Consider the following 19,914-nt stretch of genomic DNA (forward strand, 5'->3'; position numbering starts at 1 on the left):
ACACCCTCCGATTCAACTCATTAGCCTGAAATTAACATTGGGTTGTTTGTCGATGCCTCACAAGGTCTAATCTATTTTAATCCAGCCTTATTCTCAAAATAAAAGCACCCTAATAGTGATGCAAGGTCTATTTGTCCAACAAGTTCTAGAGTTAAATGAATTCAGATTACTTAAGGAAGGGTTATCAACTTTGTTCCCTGCATTCAGGAACCATCTGCCACTAAAATAATTTCTGTTGAAAAAATGGTGCTGATTTATAACATTTATTGACTATTGTTGCATGTTTCCAGACAGTCAACCAAAACTGGCACTAATTACCATTTGTGGACTGGAATGATGAGATTTGTCTAAAACCTGCAGAAATACGTTGGTGGTTAAAGAGTTAAACCTGCCTTTATTGCTGACTGGGCTGTGGGTATGGCATGGGGTACCAATGAATGAATGAGAGTGTGGAATTGGAACGCGCTTCAAAGAGGTGCATGAAGGTTCTCCTCACATCTGTTATCTGATTGGTGGAAAATGCAAAGGAAAGAGCATCATCAGAAAATGCCTGACCCCATGCCAGGATAATCCCGTATTGTTCCTTCTCCATTGTTCTCCAGGATGACTATATTTCCTTCCTAAAACCTGATGGTAACCAAGAAAAACCTGAATTTGGAAACAACCACATATTTATATTGTGCTTGTTGGAGCAGAGGCAATACCCTTTTATACTCCCTACAAACATTGTCCAAATAAATAACAAAACATTATTTGGTGGGGGAGGGAATTGCTTGGAGAATAGATGTCCAGTGAGTTCTTTCTGAAAATCTTGTGGTTTGTTAACATTCAATAAATGGAAACCATTAACAAGGCACAAATAATTTTAAAGTATTCTACATATTTGTTTTTTATTCCGCCTACACATATGTTAATAAATGCTGCAATTGACAAGACAGGTCTAGTGTGAAGTGCAAGTCTCAAGCAACGGAATGTATAAAAGGCCTGTGTATCACTTATTTAAATAAAACATTTTAATAGTTCTATCATTTCTAACCAAGACAATTGACAACTTGTTTCCTTATCCTTATCAGATAGCTATTCATGCAAAACATGGTATATTGTGGTCTATGTTGCACTTTTTAGTTTTTTTTTAAGAAAATAATTGTAATGCGGTAGAGGGGGTAGATACACATCTCATTCTGAGGGGTGACTGCCTGTGCTAATCCCAGTCTTTTGGGAACTAGTGGCTGACCTTGGATAACTGGGAAATATTCTTGTGGCTCAGCCCTGTAATAGTCTTGCAGGACCCAAACTCTTTTTTTTTTATCAGGCGTGTGCTTTTGATCCTGTGCAAAGTCTGCAATGTTTTCTTCTAAAAGGAAAAACAAACCGTTAATGTTACACAGCTGTAACAAAACACCATAGGTGTAGACGGAAGCTCTTACATTGATGGTTTGTTTATTTCTAGTTTTTAAAGTTAGCATTTTATTCCCTTCAGCCTCCACTGTTAGCCCGCCGTTTATCCCCCAGTGAATGTGCTGACATGTGACTGAAATAGTAACACATCAACGTGCTTATTTAATGTTATCGTAGCGAAACACCGGCAGCTAAAAAAACAGCATGAGTGTTTATTTTACAAGGCCTAAACCTGTCGGATCGAATTTCTCAAATGTAAGCGACGGCAGCAGTGTGGCCTGCCACTGACTTATGGTAGTGTGTGCCTCTGTTTGGTCTTTGGTCCCGCTATGAAAAGACAAGTGAGAACATTTTCTTTAGACATTTCTAGTGGTGGTGGTGTGGTAGTATTTTAGTGGGCCCTATTCACCAAACTTTTTTAAAGATTGTTTTTTTATAAGCGATATCTTAAAGTTTAACAGTGCTTTAAAAAACAAGAATAAACTTCTAATCCTCTCTAAAATCAAACTGTCCCTTGATACTGTGTCGCTTTACAATAAGCTTAATACAATTGCTTACTGGCTATAATATTAGGAGGCAGCAGTAGTGTTCTAAAAATATAATTCATGAATCTGGACAAAGCATCTACTCTTAATCACACAACAATGGAGAAAGCTTTGTACAAATCACTGACTGTATCCCGAAGACTGGAATTCACTTGCAAAAAATCAACGCTGCTCCGACACATAGCTGCCCAATGAAATCATACAGCACTCTGACTAGTTTTAAGATATGCTAGATGAGAAATGGCTGAAGGCTGAAGACCCTCATTGTTTAAGTGCATTGAGTCACTTCTTTCATAAAGTTGGGAGTGGAAATCAAAGAGGCATTAATGGAAGAGTACAGAGCGGATCATTGATCTTAAATGGGATTTTATCAGGGCTGGAAAGATTCATTTCCAATCTAATTTGTCTGTTTTGTTCTCCTCTAGTGCAGATCAAAATAAAAAGGGTTTGCTGAACTTTGTTGAACTTTACTAATAAGGGACTTCCTCACTACATATGGATAGTAAAGACCACATTTAACACTGTGTTCAAGAGTAGTTAGATACCTGTAATTGTGCTTGCTTACTGTATAACCCCATTGTGAAAACGGCTTGGAGCACCTTCACAGCGTGCAAGCTGCTATGTGCCTCGTGTTCCCCATGCATACTAGTGCTGTTAATAACTGCAGTAATAATGTGGAAACATTTGATTAACAAAACTAATGTCATTCTTTCAAGTAACAACAGCTTTTGAAGCCTCATGTGTGGTGGTGTAGGTCTCAGGACCTTGAAACAGAAAGGAACTTCAAAGGGCAGACCCTCCTTTGTAGAAACACAAATCAACATCAAAGCTGGTAAGCGGACGAGCAGGTGTACAACAGCTCAGAACCCTCTTGTCTCAAAGATCGTGGAAAATCTATAAACTACGTGGCAAAATTAAATTAAGTTTTTAGTCGTGAAAAGGCTTTCCCGTGATATTTTTTTTAAGTTTTAAGTTCTTGCAACAAAAAATGTAATTGATGTTGAGCAATGTACATTTTTTAAACACATTATTAATCATATATTTGTGCAATACTTTATCTCCTGTTTCAGTTGTCATTCTTTGTCTTTAAACCCAGACTCTCTCAGTACATTCAGGCTACGTCACACTGTGCAGTACTGTGATTGTCTTTTGGCAAACGCACTTCAATGAACTTTTAAGGAAATGCGCTTCTCAGCCCAGTTGTATGGCTGGATCCGGTTCGTCATTTCCAGTCATAAAAAGCAATTGTCGCTTTGGAAGTGACCGCTTAACGTTGTATCTGGTCCCAGCAGAGGAAGGATGCCACATACACACTTGTAGCGGATGAGCCTTGTGTCCTGATCTGTTGGTCTTGATGAATTTATGACATTCCACTTGCCTTGTAGACATGGAATTGGGGAGTGCGGGGGCGGGGGGGGGGGCTGACATGATTCCAGGGCTGCAGTTCCAGAAGCAGTATTGGATTAATAAGGCATGTTTTCATTGAGATACAGTATACCCAGCATTGCAGGCATCATCTGCTTGCTAACAAACTACCCTTAAAGTATGTTACAAAAGTAATAGAGCAACAGAACATTGTTACTGCATACTATTGACTGATTTTTTTTGTCCTGGAACACAAGAGTGATTGGAATTAAGCCCCTGTTTTTCTAATCAGGAGGATCATGATTATTTAATACAGCAGAGTACACCGTGTATTCTGGTTTAATGTAACAACTTGTGTTGCTTCCTGCACAGCCAGGGCTCCACCAGCAAGGGTCACTGTAGAAGGAAGCAAGGATCTTCTAAAAGTAGTACGACTTATTAAGACTTGTCTGGTCACCACACAGAACAGTTATGTAACGTGTGGATCACTGTTTCGACGGCTCTGTTTGGGTTTTGACTGAAATGCAGCCTAGTCTTTAGGAAAGCAGTTTAAGAAACGATGCTGTTGTAGAGTACGGAAAGGAAGCAGAAGGGCCTGTTGATAGAAGTTGTCGTCGGGGGCGACAGGAAAACGCAGCTGGACTGGACTGATCTAGACTGTACTATATATCTTAACTCTACTCGGTTCTTGTCTGACAATGTGGGACAGCAAAGACACAAAATTAATGTATCTAACATGGATGGAACCCAGATAAAGGTCAGCGCATTTTGCCCCTCAGGGACCTTTAGTCTGGATTTAGTGAAATTTGTTTGGGTTGTCGAATTCTGTCCCTGATGAGCAATTACCCACACTGGAAAGCTACCGTGGGGGAATGTGGCACAAAGGGAAATCTCTAGCTCCATAAAGGAACTGGTGTGTTGCATAAACTCTACATCCACAGGCTGACCTATTTTCTTCTTACCCATGTACAGGAGACTGTGTCCCTCAGCCAGTTCTGACTAAGCTCAAACATGATTCATATCATTCCTGAGCTGAGGTACTTAGTACTCCAAGGCATGTTATTCTGACCACCTTGAAAGCTGCATAGAATTTTGAGTTTTTGTTTGGTTAACATTTCATGAATACTCTCTGGTTAGTCTTATCTTTGAATGCACATCACTAGCTAACCAATCCATTAAATGTTTAACCACAATTTTTGATACAGCAAAGAATAGATAATCTTCAACGGGACATATGTTATTGTGTATTGGAAACCCGTCTAAAAAAAAAGAACATTTTCATTTGCTTTCTTGTTTTTCTTAGAGCACTGAGTGTTTGCTTTTCCTGAAACACACCTTAATCTTCTGTGGGGAGCTGTGTTGACCCCGGGCCATGCCACAATAGACAGATGTGACCTGACCGGGCAAGTGGAGCGCAGTCAGAACATTTTGTTTTTTATTATAATAAAGACTATGTTTGTACAGAACCCTCCATTTGTACTGTACTTACTGTCCTGTAATGAGTGTAAAGGTTCAGTTACAAACGTTATTGTTCCCTGCTGCTTTGTGTTTCTTGTTTTTATTGTGCATTGTGTCCAGCGGCTGTTTATCAGTGAGGAGAGATGCCCAAATGGCTATCAAGAACTTACCCAGTACGTGTGGTCATCCTACTTCCTGTGCACGGTTCCTCTCACCACCTGCCACAGTCATCACAGCCATTGTCTTCACCTAGCATCACCAGGCGTACAGTATGCATTCCAGTGGGATTCCATTTGAATATATTGTGAATCAGTGGCAGATACTTTAAAGTTACCAGTTCATTTATTGCACAAATACTCAGATAGATGGTAGGGATGAGGACTCATTTAAAGATTTGCCAAGGTAATCAAAATGGCTTATCCCAAGAGAATAGGGAAAGTTAATTATCTTTTTTAATTACGTATCAATTTTTATAAAACTGGCGAGTGCGTGACCCCTTGGTCCCGCAAGGGAGGTTAATATAAACAAACAGCTGAAACAACCCCGTTTCTATAATGAGATACGAATCCCAAGAGACAGAGAACTCAGCGAAGGAATCCCAGGGTAAGAAAAAGAAAATTGTATTTTGCTGCGGCAGGAGTGTGTAGAAGTGAACATGGTCAGTTCAGTGAGAACGGGGAACAGTAGATGGAAGGTCAGAGGTCGATGTGTTTAATCATGCTAGTGACTTACACTGTAAGGTGATCACGGGCGGTGTTTCCTGTGCTGTCGTCACTGACCTGAGGGACTGCAGGGCCCTGGCAGCTGACAGGGTGACCCTGGCTACTAGGGAGGGGGCCAGCCCAAGGTGTAGGGTGGTCCATGGGAACAGGGACAACTCGGAAACTCTGAGGTGGTAAAGTTGGCCTGACTCGGCAGGGAGTGGCTTTGGGGTTATTTAATACTCTCTCTGCGAGGCCAGCGGGTTTAAACAAAGACAATGGAAGTCTCTTTCCTGCATTAGTCGAATGGTTTTATTTTATTGTGTGGTTAGTGCTAAAATAATATCAACACATCCTAAACCATAGAGTATATGAATTCACCTACCATTTCTTTGAGAGAACTGTTTCCTGTCTAAAAGTTTAAAAGTGCACACATGTTCTTTACACCCAATACTCACCAGCTGTGAAATTAATAAGCTTCGGTGGGGGGGGACCTTCTTAAACTGTTATTGAAACTCACTAGCTATAGAAAAGAATTTGAGCTGCTTAGTCTTGTGCCTTCTGGTGTGAAACTTCATCCTTTTGATGTTCATTTTTAAATAGCCTTTCTAAAAGTAGTATTTAAATACAAACAATAGAATTATGAATCATTAATAGTTTGAAATCCATTCCTATTGTGCCTTAATGACTGTGCGATTGCAGGGTCCATATTGAACACAATACAATATATTTTGAATTCAAAATGAAGGTAACTCTGTTTCAATCACACTGTAATAACAAACTCCATTTTACACAGCACTGCTTTGTTTTGACCTACGATCCAGTGTTGTGGCGTTGTACCCGATGTACCCGATGGCATCATTGGCGGAAGTGCCAGCAAATCCAATCATATTGGTTTTGTAGGATTTGCAAAAGTTAAAAACAACAGAGGAATGTCTTCTCAGCATTGATGTTGATAGCAAAGCAAAGAGGCCCATTGAAATCTGGAAATTAAAGTTGAACTAACAACGTGGGGATGCAATTGCTGTCCGAACTGTATGAAGTACTATTGCTTTAAAAGGACTCTGAAACGGTATACATTGCAAATACAACTGTAACATCACTTTTGATGTCTCTTAATTAGTACTGTTGAAAGCAGAGCCCTTTGTCACTGCATTACACTGTATTAATGCTACTTAAAAGAAAGTGTTTACACGTTTACAAACTAATGCACAATAAAGACATGGTTAAAATATGGTGCTCTCACCCTTATTCCCTCACAAGATGAACTGAGGCCTGTTGATATAGCTCTGTAGCTCATCCTAAGAGAGACTCTTATACTGACCGGGCTTAGCTTTGAAAAAGCCATTTCAGCTCCCAGGCGAGTCTGCAAAGCAGTTGCCCTGACCTGTTTCTGGAAACGGAAGGGAGATGCATTTTAAAGAAGATGCAGTTGTGTTTCCTCAATAACATAAATCCATCAACAACCATGAAAAAGAAAAGCATTCTGAGGCATGCTTCATGGGTTAAAGGGTCAGGCTTTTATATGACTTGGAGGGTTAGAATCCAGCAGGTTGGCATAGCTGCAATGTTACTGCTTGCTTTGTTGTTTCAATAGAAAAAGTGGAGGGTTTTATTTATTATAAAAAAAGTCTCTACACACTGGAACATTCTGTGGTGGTCATATATAATTGCAAAAAAATGTGCACCCAAACTGATGCTATGAAAAGTTATTTAATATAAAATAATAAAATGAATAAGAGACAAAAGTTTCAGGAAATAAAACATAGTGTTTGTAAGCAGAATGTTTTAAACTTTGTTTTCAAAATGAACGTAAACGTTTGCCCCACATCAAGGACAAGACAGTTGGAAGGGGTTGGTGTGGCAGGGTGAGGTTCTCCGGTCACATGATCAGTAGATTTGGTTTAATTCCACAGGGATGGGGTTCCCTGCAGGAAAATGTATCCCTGACTCCCTCCATTCAAGCCATGTGAGAATGTGGCTGGAATGGAGGAAACTGGAGCCTTTGATTGGCAATACAATTGATCAATTAAGGATTAATCAATCCACCTGCAAAAGGCATTGGATTATAAAAGGGCATAGATGCTTGTATGCGTTTAGACTTTGCTAGTAAAGTGTTTCTTTTCTTTAAAAAGCCTGCTGTGCTCTTTCTTTTGTTTTATTTGAATTAACTTTAATAATAATGTGCAGCATCCTGTGCTTCAAATGGAATGAATCGGTTGTGTGTTTCCTGCCTGATCGTGACCACTCGGGCCACCCTGACACAGTTCCGCATTCCATAGGATTGCAAAAGCAAATTCATTTAGCGCATTATGAGCTCTGCGAGGCATACAAACAAGCCTAGTTATTTTCTCAACCACAAATGGCATTTAAAAGTGTGATACTGTAATGTTCTTGCAGTAAAAGAGTTCTTGTCTGCACACAGAGTCATGCTGTTGTACCAGCAGTGTGGGGGGCGGTGTTCAAACCTAAGACTCAAGGGCTCAGTTTCACAGTCCACCTGCACAAGACTGCTGTGAGAACGACTGTACGCGTGTCTCTGGACATGAGTCACTACTCGCTCACTGCAGAAATGAAAGCTGTGGTTTGATGGTTTTCAGTTCTTTCCTTTTTTAACCTTCTTTCCATTACTTCATGTTTTCCCTCATCCCTGTCCACATATTAGTCCGTCTCAGTGCAGTTCTATACATGAAGCACTTTCTGCATTTTGTTCATTTGTTTTGGAGTTACATTTTCGTATTTATCTGTAGGAAAAATCACACAAATATGGCAAATAAAGACTACATTTTGACATAAATGTAAATGTCTGACAAAGAAAAATATTTAGAATAATGAAATATTCTAAAGTGTATTGCTGTATTACTAACTGAACCTTAAGGTAGTCTAGCAGCCTAAAATGTTCATAACCATTTAAGAGGCATATCATCTCATTTATGATTTAAAATAATTACATTTTTTTTAAAATGTCACCAGCATCATGGGTATTTTAGTAAATGGGATATTTGCTTTTGAAAAAGTTCAGTTTTTTTAAAAAAAAAGAGGTGCAAATGTTGCAAGTGGATTTGTAAAGTTCTATTACAAATGGGGGGGGGGGTATCCTAACATTCTTTATTATAGAAACAGGAATCTCTGTGTTGACAAAAAGTGCAGAGCGCTTGGCACCAAGGTGCAAACTAACACCTAAGCTGAGGCCACGCCCCTCGGCTAAGTCCCTTTACATGTGAACAGAAAGCCTATGGAACCTGAGGCACTAATTAAGCCCGTGACAGAGGTGGTATTCTGAGATAGCACAGTACATTGATTCTCTCCAGGAGGAGGTACAAAGAGCTGTGTGAGACCCAGGCTGATAACCAGAGAGCCGGGAGGGATTCCATGTGTGAGCGTCCAGCTGTCTGCAGAGAAACTACAGTCGGCTACTTGGATTAAATTGTGTGTTTTGGTGACCACATTTTTCGGGGGAAAATGGTCAGTTTTTCTTACACATCAGCTGTTAGTGGTAAGTATGAGTTTGACTTACCATAGTATGTTTTACTGGCAAACTGTTGTGTGAGCAACCTTTTTTCTAACTAGCTCTGTTTGTATCAGATTCATACGACTGAAGAGTGTGCTGTACATTTTTATGAGAGGTATGATGCTCATTGCTCATTGCTCATCCTTATTCATTGCAGGATGGACAGTGAGACACATTACTGCAAGAACTTTGTAGTTTCATTGGTGGTTTATTTATGATCGCATTATAGAGCAGTTGTTTTCCTTTGTGCATACTTTGAAGACTTTGTCAATACATTATTCAGAATCCTAAACATCTGGTAAGGTAAAGGCAGAAAGGAAAAGCTGAAGTACTGTGGTTGATTTTTCTCTTTTGTTATTTGTCTTTAATTCCCCCTGCTGTCTTCCTTGTTGTGTTCGGAGCTGTTGGTAATAGCACACACTGTAAAAACACATTGCCTGTGCATCGCACTGCTGTCGTCTTGTGTAAGTGTGAGGCACTCTGAATAATCCTGACAGTGAAAGCTTTGTCATTCAGTGATTTAACAGATTCCACGCCTACTTGTGAAAAAGTAACTAAAGCCGGTTAAATTTCAACCAAAAAAACGTACTTGCTAACCGTTTTGAAAAGTGAATAGTAGTTATTTTTTAGGTTTGTAATTAATCATTTTGAATGTTTTGTAATGCCTCATTTTAAACATTCAGCTGACGAGGTGTAGTACACTTTTTAAAGTTTTTATTTTGAGATGGAGGTGCTGCTTGAAAACCTTCACAAGGTGTCTGATATTTCTTTAGCCTGTGTTTCTACAGCAGATACACAATATTGGCAGAACCGTTTAGGCAAGGAGCTCCTTGCTTCGTTAGTACCTACTGTATAATCTATTAAATATTGCTACAATGTTAAAAATGGCTAAAGAGCATTACAGTATACATACTAGCAATGCTAGTTTTGTCCTGGTTTTATAAGTTTAAACTTATGTTTTGGGATTCCAGTAATCCCTTGTGCTTAAAAATGTAGGGATGCAAGTTAAGTTCCATAAATCAGTTAAGTGATGTCATGTGTACATTTGTTTTAAGATATTTCAAACGTTAAAGGGGGTAATGTAACTCAACACCACCCCCTCACTAGTGACCCTTTCAAAAGCAGGGCTTTGTCTTTCAGTAGACATGTTATTATTTTTCTGTTGCAAGGATTGGGCTGCTTTTTGATTTAAAGAAAACAACAATTCTTGCTGGGTTGCAAAAAAAAAAAAAAAATACAAAAGAAAAAGAGCTGACAGCAGTGGAGGCTGAAGCTAATCATGTGTCCATAGGGGGGGCAGGCCTGCTAGTGAGTCTTCCACACAGACCACCCAACTTACGCTGGGATATTTTGTCTTCCAGGCACTTCTGTTGGTGCCTGATTCTGGCAGCTTATAATTCCTTACAGAAATGTGTCTGACAGTCCAGTTGAAATTTAGATGAGAGCCTCAAATTTATCATGTTTTTTTTAAAAACATTATCGGCCCTAATTTCCCCCTCAGTTCTCCTTGATGTGTGTAGGGATATTACTTGCGGCCTCTGGTGAAGGTGTGTAGCAAAGGTTACCAGGGATAAGGATCTGTTTTTTTAGAGATTCAGTCCATTGACACTTATGACTTATCAGCATGACAGAAATCTCTGAGGTGCTCTCCCACTAATAGCTTTCTGTATGTTAGAGCACAACCTGCTGCTGTACTGCATTAGTCACCGGAGCGACAGCTAATAAAGCCATACACGTAGTTAACCCTGTGACTGGGGTGCACACCCACCGCGCTCCTGGTGCTGTGAGGCCCTGTCTGTGTGAGCAAGCTTGCTCAGCTGGTTGTTCTTCACTTTATGATGTGCAAACCCCGGAAGATTGTTTTTGGCCCTGGAAAGCTTGAAATTCAGGTGTCCCTTTATTAAAATTCAATCTTATAAGGTCTCTCTGTAATCCCCCTGTTCAATTTCTCCTCACATATGGAAAAGATCTTCATGAGCAATGTGTTACCAATGCATGCAACCACAGTTTGCTGACAGACAAAATACATCTTTGTTATTAATCCTCTTTATGGAATACACCTCCAGGCCGAATAATACAAACCCATATAGACAGTATGTAGGATGGCTATATTCCATGTATTTACCCAATGGGACATTTTTATGAGCCAGGAAAAGTCCAGGTTGAGTTATTTCAGTGTATACAAAACAAAAAAAAGCCTGTGGGCAGAGAAGGAGTGGGCAGTGTGCTGGTATGTCTGGAATATGCTCAAGAAAGATATACTTTCTGAGTTTATAGCTCGGTTCAAAGCAGGTCAGATGTCTCTAAAAAAAAAGGTTGATATTTGGAAATGGACAATTTCTTAGTCCCTTCTAATTTTTTTTGAAACTTTACACATATTTATTGGCACATTTAAACCAACTTTAGTCTGTCTGAAAGGTTGCAACATGAAGGCTTGTGAAATACCCAATTCCACCAGATACTTAAGAGCCAGATAATGAGAATCTACAACTCAAACAATCTCTGTGTCTATCAGCACCATGTATATAGACTGAGACACAGCCACCATGGTGTGTAATGCAGGCCACTAAGTGTTTTTAGGGTTATTCCTGCTTTCAGCATAAAAAGGGACAGGTTTACTGATTTAAAGTTGACAAAACTAGTAAGAAAAAAAAAATATGTGCAGGAGCATTATTCTCTTCAGGCCCAATCCCCAGGCAGCTATTACAGTGGTCAGTGCACTTGCATGAGGATAAATGGCGAGTTTTGTACTGTACTTTAAATTGTTTCTTGGGCGTCCAGTTATTCCTTCTTCCTCGTGACACTTTATTTTAAGAGTGTGTTAAAAGGTGTGTTACACACCCACACAGTCTCCTCATCCCTGCTCTACACTGAGAGCTCCTCATCTGCACAGTGTAGCTCTGTCAGATAAGCAGGCCTCCGGCAGGTCTAAAGTTCAGAGGAACAGACAAGAAGTTAACTGTTTTTTATCTCTTTTTAAGACTTTCTTTTTCTTCAGCTGATAAAACCTACCTTGTTTATCAACAGAAGTGTTGTAAGCTCGCGGTTAGGTGACAGACACATTTCGTCTAGTCGACTTCTAGTCAAAACGTTTGTCATTGAATTTAAGTTTCTGTTAGTATTTCTAAATGCAGCACTAGGTGTTATTCTTTCCCATGCCATGTATTATATCCACAAAAATAATGTTTTGCAAAAAACATTTTTTTTTTTTTTTTTTTAAATCTTAATTCACAAACATAAAGTAAATCAAAGAATTACCTTTTGTTTTTACTTTGTATTGCATGTTTTTTTCTGAGCATAGCAGTTTGCAAATTGTTTTCAGCTAGGGTAATAAATGGAAATGCCAATTAGTTATGGAAGTAGCTGTTTATCCAGCAGATGGGTTTGTAACAAACAGTCCATTCCTATTTCCCCACTGATGTCTGGTACCATGAAATTGGATATGCTGTCTTACTGAAGCTGAATATTGCCAACTAAATTGTAATTTTCTAAGATAAGCAAGTCATTTAGAAGTAATTACATAGTCTACAGTTGCTAACTGTATTATTGTTTACCATTTATTATTTAGTGTTTAAAGTTATGGATTGAATACATATTTTGACGTGCAAAAGCTTGTGTCTGTACCACAGATTCTCACTGTGAGTGGTGTGCCCGCACAAAGTACATGACCAACATTTCAGTAACTAATAGCATCCCAACTGACTGCCTTTCACAATTTAACAGGAAACAGACATTTAAGCTCTACAAACAACTGCCTCCAGTTGGTGGGAGTGGTAGAGCTTTGGTCACTGGTGCAAGAAGTAATGTGAATTATTGAAATAGAGGGTGTCTCCCTGCAGGGAGCTTGACTAGTGTTGTTAGCCTATTGCTCAGCAGCGTGCTTCAGTGAACTCCGAGGGAGGATTGGCAAACAGAACTAACGGAAGCATGTGAGTGCAGGCTGGGGTGGATAGCTGTCTTCAAGTTTATGTAAAGCAACATCTGCTACACATTGAGCGTAACATTGCATTGCAAAGGGGTAGTCAATACTTTAAATGGGAATGCTAGCGTGATGCTCTGTATTAAAAATGTTTTGCAGGGAAATCAATGAACTGCATCAAATTGTGACCACAGTTTCAGGGTGCGAATCTCAAAAAAAAGCCCACAGTGTAACGAAGTAATTTGTTTGCATATTGGGAGAATGGTCAGATTCAAACCTGAGACCTAAGCCAGATCTGAACCTTGTCCTCCAGAGATGAAAAGGCTTATGTATCAATCCCATGTGGAATCTTCCACCTAATACTCTGTTTAATGAAGCCATTCTTTTTTTTTTTTTCATGGAGAATTTACCCCACACAGAGGTTTTATTTTGGGGGGGGGGGGGGGGGGGGGTTCCAGAGGGGGTACCAGGTGCCCATTGATAGTCTTTGATGAGCAGAAGACATCCAGAGTTAAACATGTTGTCTTCTTTCTATTTCAGTGTTAGAACAGCTGATCCCAGAACTGAGTGTCCTGTTGAAACTGCTGGACCATGAATACCTGAGCACCACCACGAAAGAGAAGAAGACAGCAGTGAGCAACATCCTGCAGAAACTCCAGCCATCCTCCGGTGTGTGATGCCAGCAGCTGTGTGTTTAAACGTACAATAGCTCAAGCTTCTACTGTACCATGTCCTGACAATTTGAACTGCTGTAAATACACCTAGTAACATATTTTCTAAACTGCATGAAGTGGTACATACGGTGCTTAAAGATGTTTCATTCTAAGTTACTGATCAGGAAGAATTGATAATGATGAAGGATCTATTATGAATGTGTGAGGGATTGTCTTTAACAGATACTTTGTTTTTTACCATGCTACTTCACATATACATTCTGAAACTGTGTGGAACTCAATTCATTGAACTTTAAGCTGAAAAATATAAATTCCTGCAACAAACAAAACTGATGTGGATTTTTTTATGTCTTTGTTATTGAGGGCGCCTTTATCAAATCAAACTAAACATATATATATATATTTCTCCACCTTATCTCTGTTTAATGCACTCGTGAACAAAACGTATATTTCCCTACCGTGTTCCCCGAAAATTGTTACATTTGAATGTGCTGAATTTTATATCAATGTGTATGTTCTGTTGCAGCGAATGGAACAGATTACATATATATGAACACTACGGCTTATGGGAATGGGACTAGCTTTGTGGAATCTTTATTTGAAGAGATTGGTAAGTGTAGAAACCAGTTTCTATTAATTAGGCACTTCTAGATTTTGTTCTCTGTGAATTAAAATTTTATAGAAGTAATTTTGTGCGGGATTCAAGTAAATAATATGATTAAATACTTTTAAGATTAAGTGTGTTGCGTTCTCTAGGTGAATAGTTACAGCAGGAATGTTCAAACTGTGAACACATGTTACAGGAAGTCAATGAGTGTCACTGATTCCAATGGGCCATCCCTTTGTTCTAATGATGTTCTCTTACATGTATGGTGGTTAATAAAGCAGATTGTAACATTGGGACTCTCAAAGACGCTCCAGAGGAGAAGAAAGAGGAAAGCGAGGCAGAAGCCTTGGAGACATCACCTTCTAAGACAGTAGGTCCTTGTACTTTACTGCCCTTAGCGTTTCAAGAGCATCCCTTTATACAGAGCTTGTAAAAGGCTCGTTATTTTGATGGAAATGGAGAGTGACGTACATGGCTGAGTGACTCACGTCACCTTTGTTTCACACAACTGGATCCAGCAATCCATTGTTGGGGGATGTAAAAGCGGGAATGTCTTTAACCTGTCTGTAAAGGGTTTACATTTTGAAGAGCTTCCGTCAGACTTTTTATGAAGAGGCTGACCTAATACAGTCATCCAGATTTCCTTTTGTTGCACATTTACAGGTGTTGTGCCTCTTTTAAAACTAGCCCCACAGACAGTGTGAACTGAGCCAATTAAAGTGGCCTGACTCGGTATGTTCAACTGTACGCTCATAGGAATACTGAAAAAAACACATTTACATGTAGTCGCATTTAGACACTATTTTCAACTAGAAGCCCTGATGAAAACATCTTTTGAAAAAGATTTTCGGTGTTAAAAGTTCTAGATGTCCTGTGCACTCATGCATAACGATTCACAGGCATCACGCCAGCAGCATGGTTCTGCCTTGTTTCAGACTGTGTGTGTGTTGCATTGAGATTGTATGAAATCTGCACATTGCTGTTAATAATATTGGTGTTCTCTGCTTGTTTGAATGAGCAGGCTGGTGTAAGGCGTGACAGTTGCTGCTGTCTCATTAAAAATGTCTGATTTCCTTAATGTTTTGTAGAGTACAGCTGATACACCTCCTCCACTGCCCACCACCCCACCTCCTGAGGATTATTATGAGGAGGCAGTGCCCCTGGGTCCGGGCAAAGCACCCGAGTTTATCACCTCAAGGAGTAAGTACTAACATGATTCGCCTCCAGGAATAAGTGCCTAGTGCATGACCTCAATAAAAGAGTTCTAATTGGGTGCCTAACTTCAAGACGTTGAGTAGATTGAATTCTGGAAAAGCTGTGCTCTTGATTTGTTTAAAACTCTAGGACTACAACACAGGCATATACTTTTCACTGCTGAAAGAAAGGTCAATGAGAACGCATCTTAACAGAAGCAGAGCTTGGGTGGGGTTCAGTAACAATGTGGACAACAGTATCTTCCGTAGCAGAATTGAACTTACATTAGAATGCTGAGTGGTACAGGAAACACCTGTAAAATAAAGGACTTGGGTAAAAAGGAAAGCTGTCTGTAAAAGACAGGGCTGCTATTAAGAGTTAAAGGTTGTAACAAAAGCTGCTCATGTATGTTCAGGCAGTCATTAGGAAATAAGGGCTGTGCAGAGTCAAAACATGACCTCTGGCTCTTTCTATCAACTGTTTCCTTTCAGCCTGATGACCTGTTGATGCAGGTGACTCTTCGCTTACAGGCTTCGACATGCAAAATAAAACTGGCAGTGCCCCAAAGGTGAACACAGTTCACTCCAGATAGAAACAGTGCCAGTTACATTCATGTGATTGTTTTGTGCACTGAAAAGGTCTAATTTGATTTAAGCCAAACAATATAGGCTATGCAATGCAAGTAATTTCCAAACTACAAATCAACTTTTAATTTACAGAAGGATATCAAAATGGCCATTTGTTATGCCGTCCAAACTTAATTCAAGGCATAACATTTCTGTGCACCCATTGTTATTTTGTGATGACAAACTGGTTTATGTAGAGAAAAGAGAGCAGAAAGGTGTCGTCTAGACTGAAGGCCCTCCACTTTATAAAAGTCGGTACAAATGGAGGGGTAGGGACTTGAGACTGGGAGCGGTGCTCCAGTTGATTAATGACTGAATACAAATTTGAAAATAACCCCAATTCGAAAGCCTGTGTAGCGTCCTCTCATGCCAAGACATCTCAATGCATTTTACAGAGAAAAGATTTTTGCACAGCGTGCATTGTAATGCATTAAAAGGGAAAATCTCTGATGTATCTGGCAGAATTCCACATAACTGTGCTTGAACTGTGCTAGCTAAAAAACAAGCAGCCTCCCACAGTAACATGTTTTTGATGATTGAGCAGAACTTCAACAAGCGGCTAACTCAATCGTTTCTAAGGTCATCAATGCAACCTGCCAGTGCAGAGGAACTGTAGCTGGAGCTCTTTAATTCAATGCATATTTAACTTCAACTTGCATGTTTGTATATTTAATTGAAGTAGGATGGGGTGGTCCTGATGGTACAATAGGCTTGGAAGAATGACAGGAATTAGTGTGAACTGTGTGTGTGTGTGTCGCTTGGCAGGCCAGCGCAAAGCACAATCTCCACTGCCAAGAGTATGAATTTGTTTTTAATGAAGACGGACACTGCCTGTGGTCTTTACCATTGAGAGTGCTTTCCTGTGAGTTTCTTTCCTATCCTGTACAGTGTTCCATTGATTTTTAAATAAGATTAGGAGTGAGTAATTATTAACAGTGTGAATTTCCATTCACAAAAAAAAAGGTGCAAAGTGCACTTTGACGTAAATAGTATTTTAGTGATATCTGCAAGCGTAAATGGCTCAAGCTGGTGGCTTTGTACTTTTACGGTATTATATTCAAAGACTAGTTCCATATAAGGAATTCCACGGTTGCACTGTTTATTTTAAGGAGCTACAGTCTAAGCTAAGTACATTGTTTTGAAGAAGGTTATTTATCCCCAATGTATCCCAGCTGGGCTACAGTTCTCATTTACACTGGCTCCTTGCTTCCAGTCCTTTACTGTGTTACCTCTTTATAAACATCGACTATGCGGGTGTCAGTGAGATAGCAGCCGATCATCACATAAACAATAAAACTGTCCTAATATTGTATTGCCAGAAGAACAATATTGTTTTGCCAGTTTATTCGGGCTCCGAGGTAGGCAGTTCAAGTGAAGGCCTTGACGAATCCTACAGTGTGTTCAGCTTCTAATTCAACCCTCTTCTTTCTATCAGGCAGTTCCAGCCCACCGAACTCAATAGAAGATGGATACTATGAAGATGCTGACAACAACTATCCAACCACCAGGATTAATGGGGAACAGAAGAACTCATGTAAGAGCACTGTGTAGCAGACCCTCTTTGAGCATAGAGCCATGTTATGAGCAGGGTATATATATATAAATACCATCACTGTATATTTCTAAGAAATATAATTTATTCCCAAGGGACTAAAACACATTTATTATGTGTGCAAATATTATTTGCTTGACAAAATAACTTAATAATGTGATGGCATTCATATTAATAGAATAAGAAAGAGACCCAAAAGTCCTGTGATAGATCCACTGAGCTTGAAGAATTCAGACAGATTTTACTCTCTCATTTCTCATAAGAAATAATTTATTTTACCAGACAACGATTCCGATGCGATGAGCAGCTCGTACGAGTCCTATGACGAGGAGGAGGATGATGGGAAGGGACAGCAGCTGACGCACCAGTGGCCTTCAGAGGAGAACTCCATGAACCTGGTGAAGGACTGCCGCATCTGCGCCTTCCTTCTGCGTAAGAAGAGATTCGGACAGTGGGCCAAGCAGTTCACTGTCATCCGCGACAACAGGCTCCTGGTGAGGCCCTAACTTGCCATACAATACCATACAGGGATGGAAAGAGAAAATGAAGCTCCCATTGCTTAGACATTTCATGTGACCTTAGTCACACTTGAGCTTAATAACAGAAAGATGTAAGATAAAGTATGTTTTACTAAGCTTATAGTAAAGCCTGGAATGGCTTAAACTGATATGCAATGGGTGTCTTCAATACAATATAACTAACATTTATTACTGTTACTGATTATTTTCTGTGGACATATGTCCAGACCACAGAGTTTGCATAACCGTATTAATGGAGTGGGAATGGGGTTTCACAACTAGCACCTTCTTTTTAATGGCGTTCCGGGGAACTCACAATATATTAGGTTTCAGTGAAGTTGCTGTTAAAATAAATTACTATCCAGTTACTACAATGAAACATTACAGTGCCTCCAGGGAGTACAGAGCCAGACTGAGATCGGATGACATGGTGCTTTGAAATTCCCCAATAATTTAGCCAGTTTATTCTAGTAAAAACAAAATGACTGCAGTCTTCCTCCCTAACTATACCGTGTTTGTCTTTATCTTAAGTGCTACAAAAGCTCCAAGGTTCAGAGCCCTTACATGGACCTGGCCTTGAACATGTGTAACGTTATCTACGTTCCTAAAGACGGGCGACGTAAGAAGCACGAGCTGCGCTTCTCTCTGCCTGGCGCTGAGGCCCTGGTGCTCGCGGTGCAGAGCAAGGAGCAGGCTGACGAGTGGCTCAAGGTAACATCGATTCAATTAACACATCGCCTACCATGTCTGTTTGCTCTCTGTTGCTTGCAGCTATGCTTTTGTTGGTGGTTCTTGTTCCTTACTTAATGAACTTGCATGTTCCTTCTGTGGCAGTCATCCAGAACTTTAAACTATCAGTCATAAACTCGGAGGCACGAACTGTAAGAAAGCAAGTCACGAAGACAAATGTTTAAACCGGTTTGAGTAATAAACAGAAGTTTTGCCTGTTTAAAACCCAGCCTTAGCATTTGCCACAGGCTCTTACTTATCAGGGCTGTTGAGGAGCACAGCCGGAACACACGGTCACTTGCGTTCCTGTCGGCTCCATAATCTCGCTCTTTTGTTTTCCGTTCTTGCTTGACATAAACAGACCCATTCAAGAGAAAATAAAATGTGCTTCTCCTAGGCTAGCTCTGTGAAAGTGTCTCATTGTGTCTTTGGCAGCATGACTGATAGAGTGGAGCCTGTGCTTATTTACACCTAATCCCTTCGTGCATGTTTCCATTTATTGTCTGGTTGTGCAAGCTGTTAGTAGATACAAGGCTAAACCTACACATGCAGACTGTCTACAAAGAGGCAGGCTGAGTCAATACAGGATTTTACTGTGTCAAACCCATGGCTAAGGTATCATTTCAACAGTTACACCGCTATAGCTGACTCAGTGTTTTATAAGCATTAGCTGTAAACTTGTTTCCTCTTTGTTTTAGAGATCATGTCTTAATATGCTTTCCTACAGGTGATCAGAGAAGTCAGCAGCCAGTGTAATGGGGTTCATGGGTTAGAAGGATCAACCTCACCAATGATTCTGCGGAAAATAGAACTGGACAAGGTAATGGGTGGTGCGGATTGCATATTTATGGTTGTTGTTGACAGTATATTTACATATGGAATGCTTTAAGTGAAAGAGCTGGAAAAGACCAAATATTTAAGCAATTCATAGACGACCATATGCCAGCAAAGGCACATAATTGTCCATTGTGGTAAATAATTGTACTATTTACTAAAGGCTTCTGATTCTTGTAACTGTTGTTGTCTCAATGCAACATACAGACTGGGAAATGCTGTGTCTGGTTTCAAAAGCACTGAGGGTTTCTCAACATGATAATTAAAGAGTTTGTTCCATGGG

At 39.9% G+C, this 19,914-nt stretch overlaps 1 protein-coding gene across 6 annotated transcripts in view; it reads left to right on the forward strand.

Annotated features, from left to right (window-relative positions):
• Positions 1-19,914, forward strand: part of LOC117431141 (actin filament-associated protein 1-like 1) — a 35,395-nt gene that overhangs the window by 3,983 nt on the left and 11,498 nt on the right. The window contains exons 1-9 of one of the 6 annotated variants that reach the window (XM_058996233.1): positions 8,777-8,963; positions 13,438-13,566; positions 14,098-14,181; positions 14,457-14,548; positions 15,267-15,378; positions 17,434-17,532; positions 17,833-18,044; positions 18,600-18,779; positions 19,525-19,617. In XM_058996233.1, coding sequence (XP_058852216.1) covers positions 8,930-8,963; positions 13,438-13,566; positions 14,098-14,181; positions 14,457-14,548; positions 15,267-15,378; positions 17,434-17,532; positions 17,833-18,044; positions 18,600-18,779; positions 19,525-19,617 — 1,035 coding nt within the window. In that variant the 5' untranslated portion in view covers positions 8,777-8,929. Of the gene's footprint in view, positions 1-8,776; positions 8,964-13,437; positions 13,567-14,097; positions 14,182-14,456; positions 14,549-15,266; positions 15,379-17,433; positions 17,533-17,832; positions 18,045-18,599; positions 18,780-19,524; positions 19,618-19,914 lie in introns of those variants that run through there. The other 5 variants (XM_058996235.1, XM_058996232.1, XM_058996234.1 and 2 more) reach the window with 5 other exon arrangements.

The sequence above is a fragment of the Acipenser ruthenus genome, chromosome 22 (genome assembly GCF_902713425.1).
Source record: "Acipenser ruthenus chromosome 22, fAciRut3.2 maternal haplotype, whole genome shotgun sequence".
Classification (NCBI taxonomy): Eukaryota; Metazoa; Chordata; class Actinopteri; order Acipenseriformes; family Acipenseridae; genus Acipenser; species Acipenser ruthenus.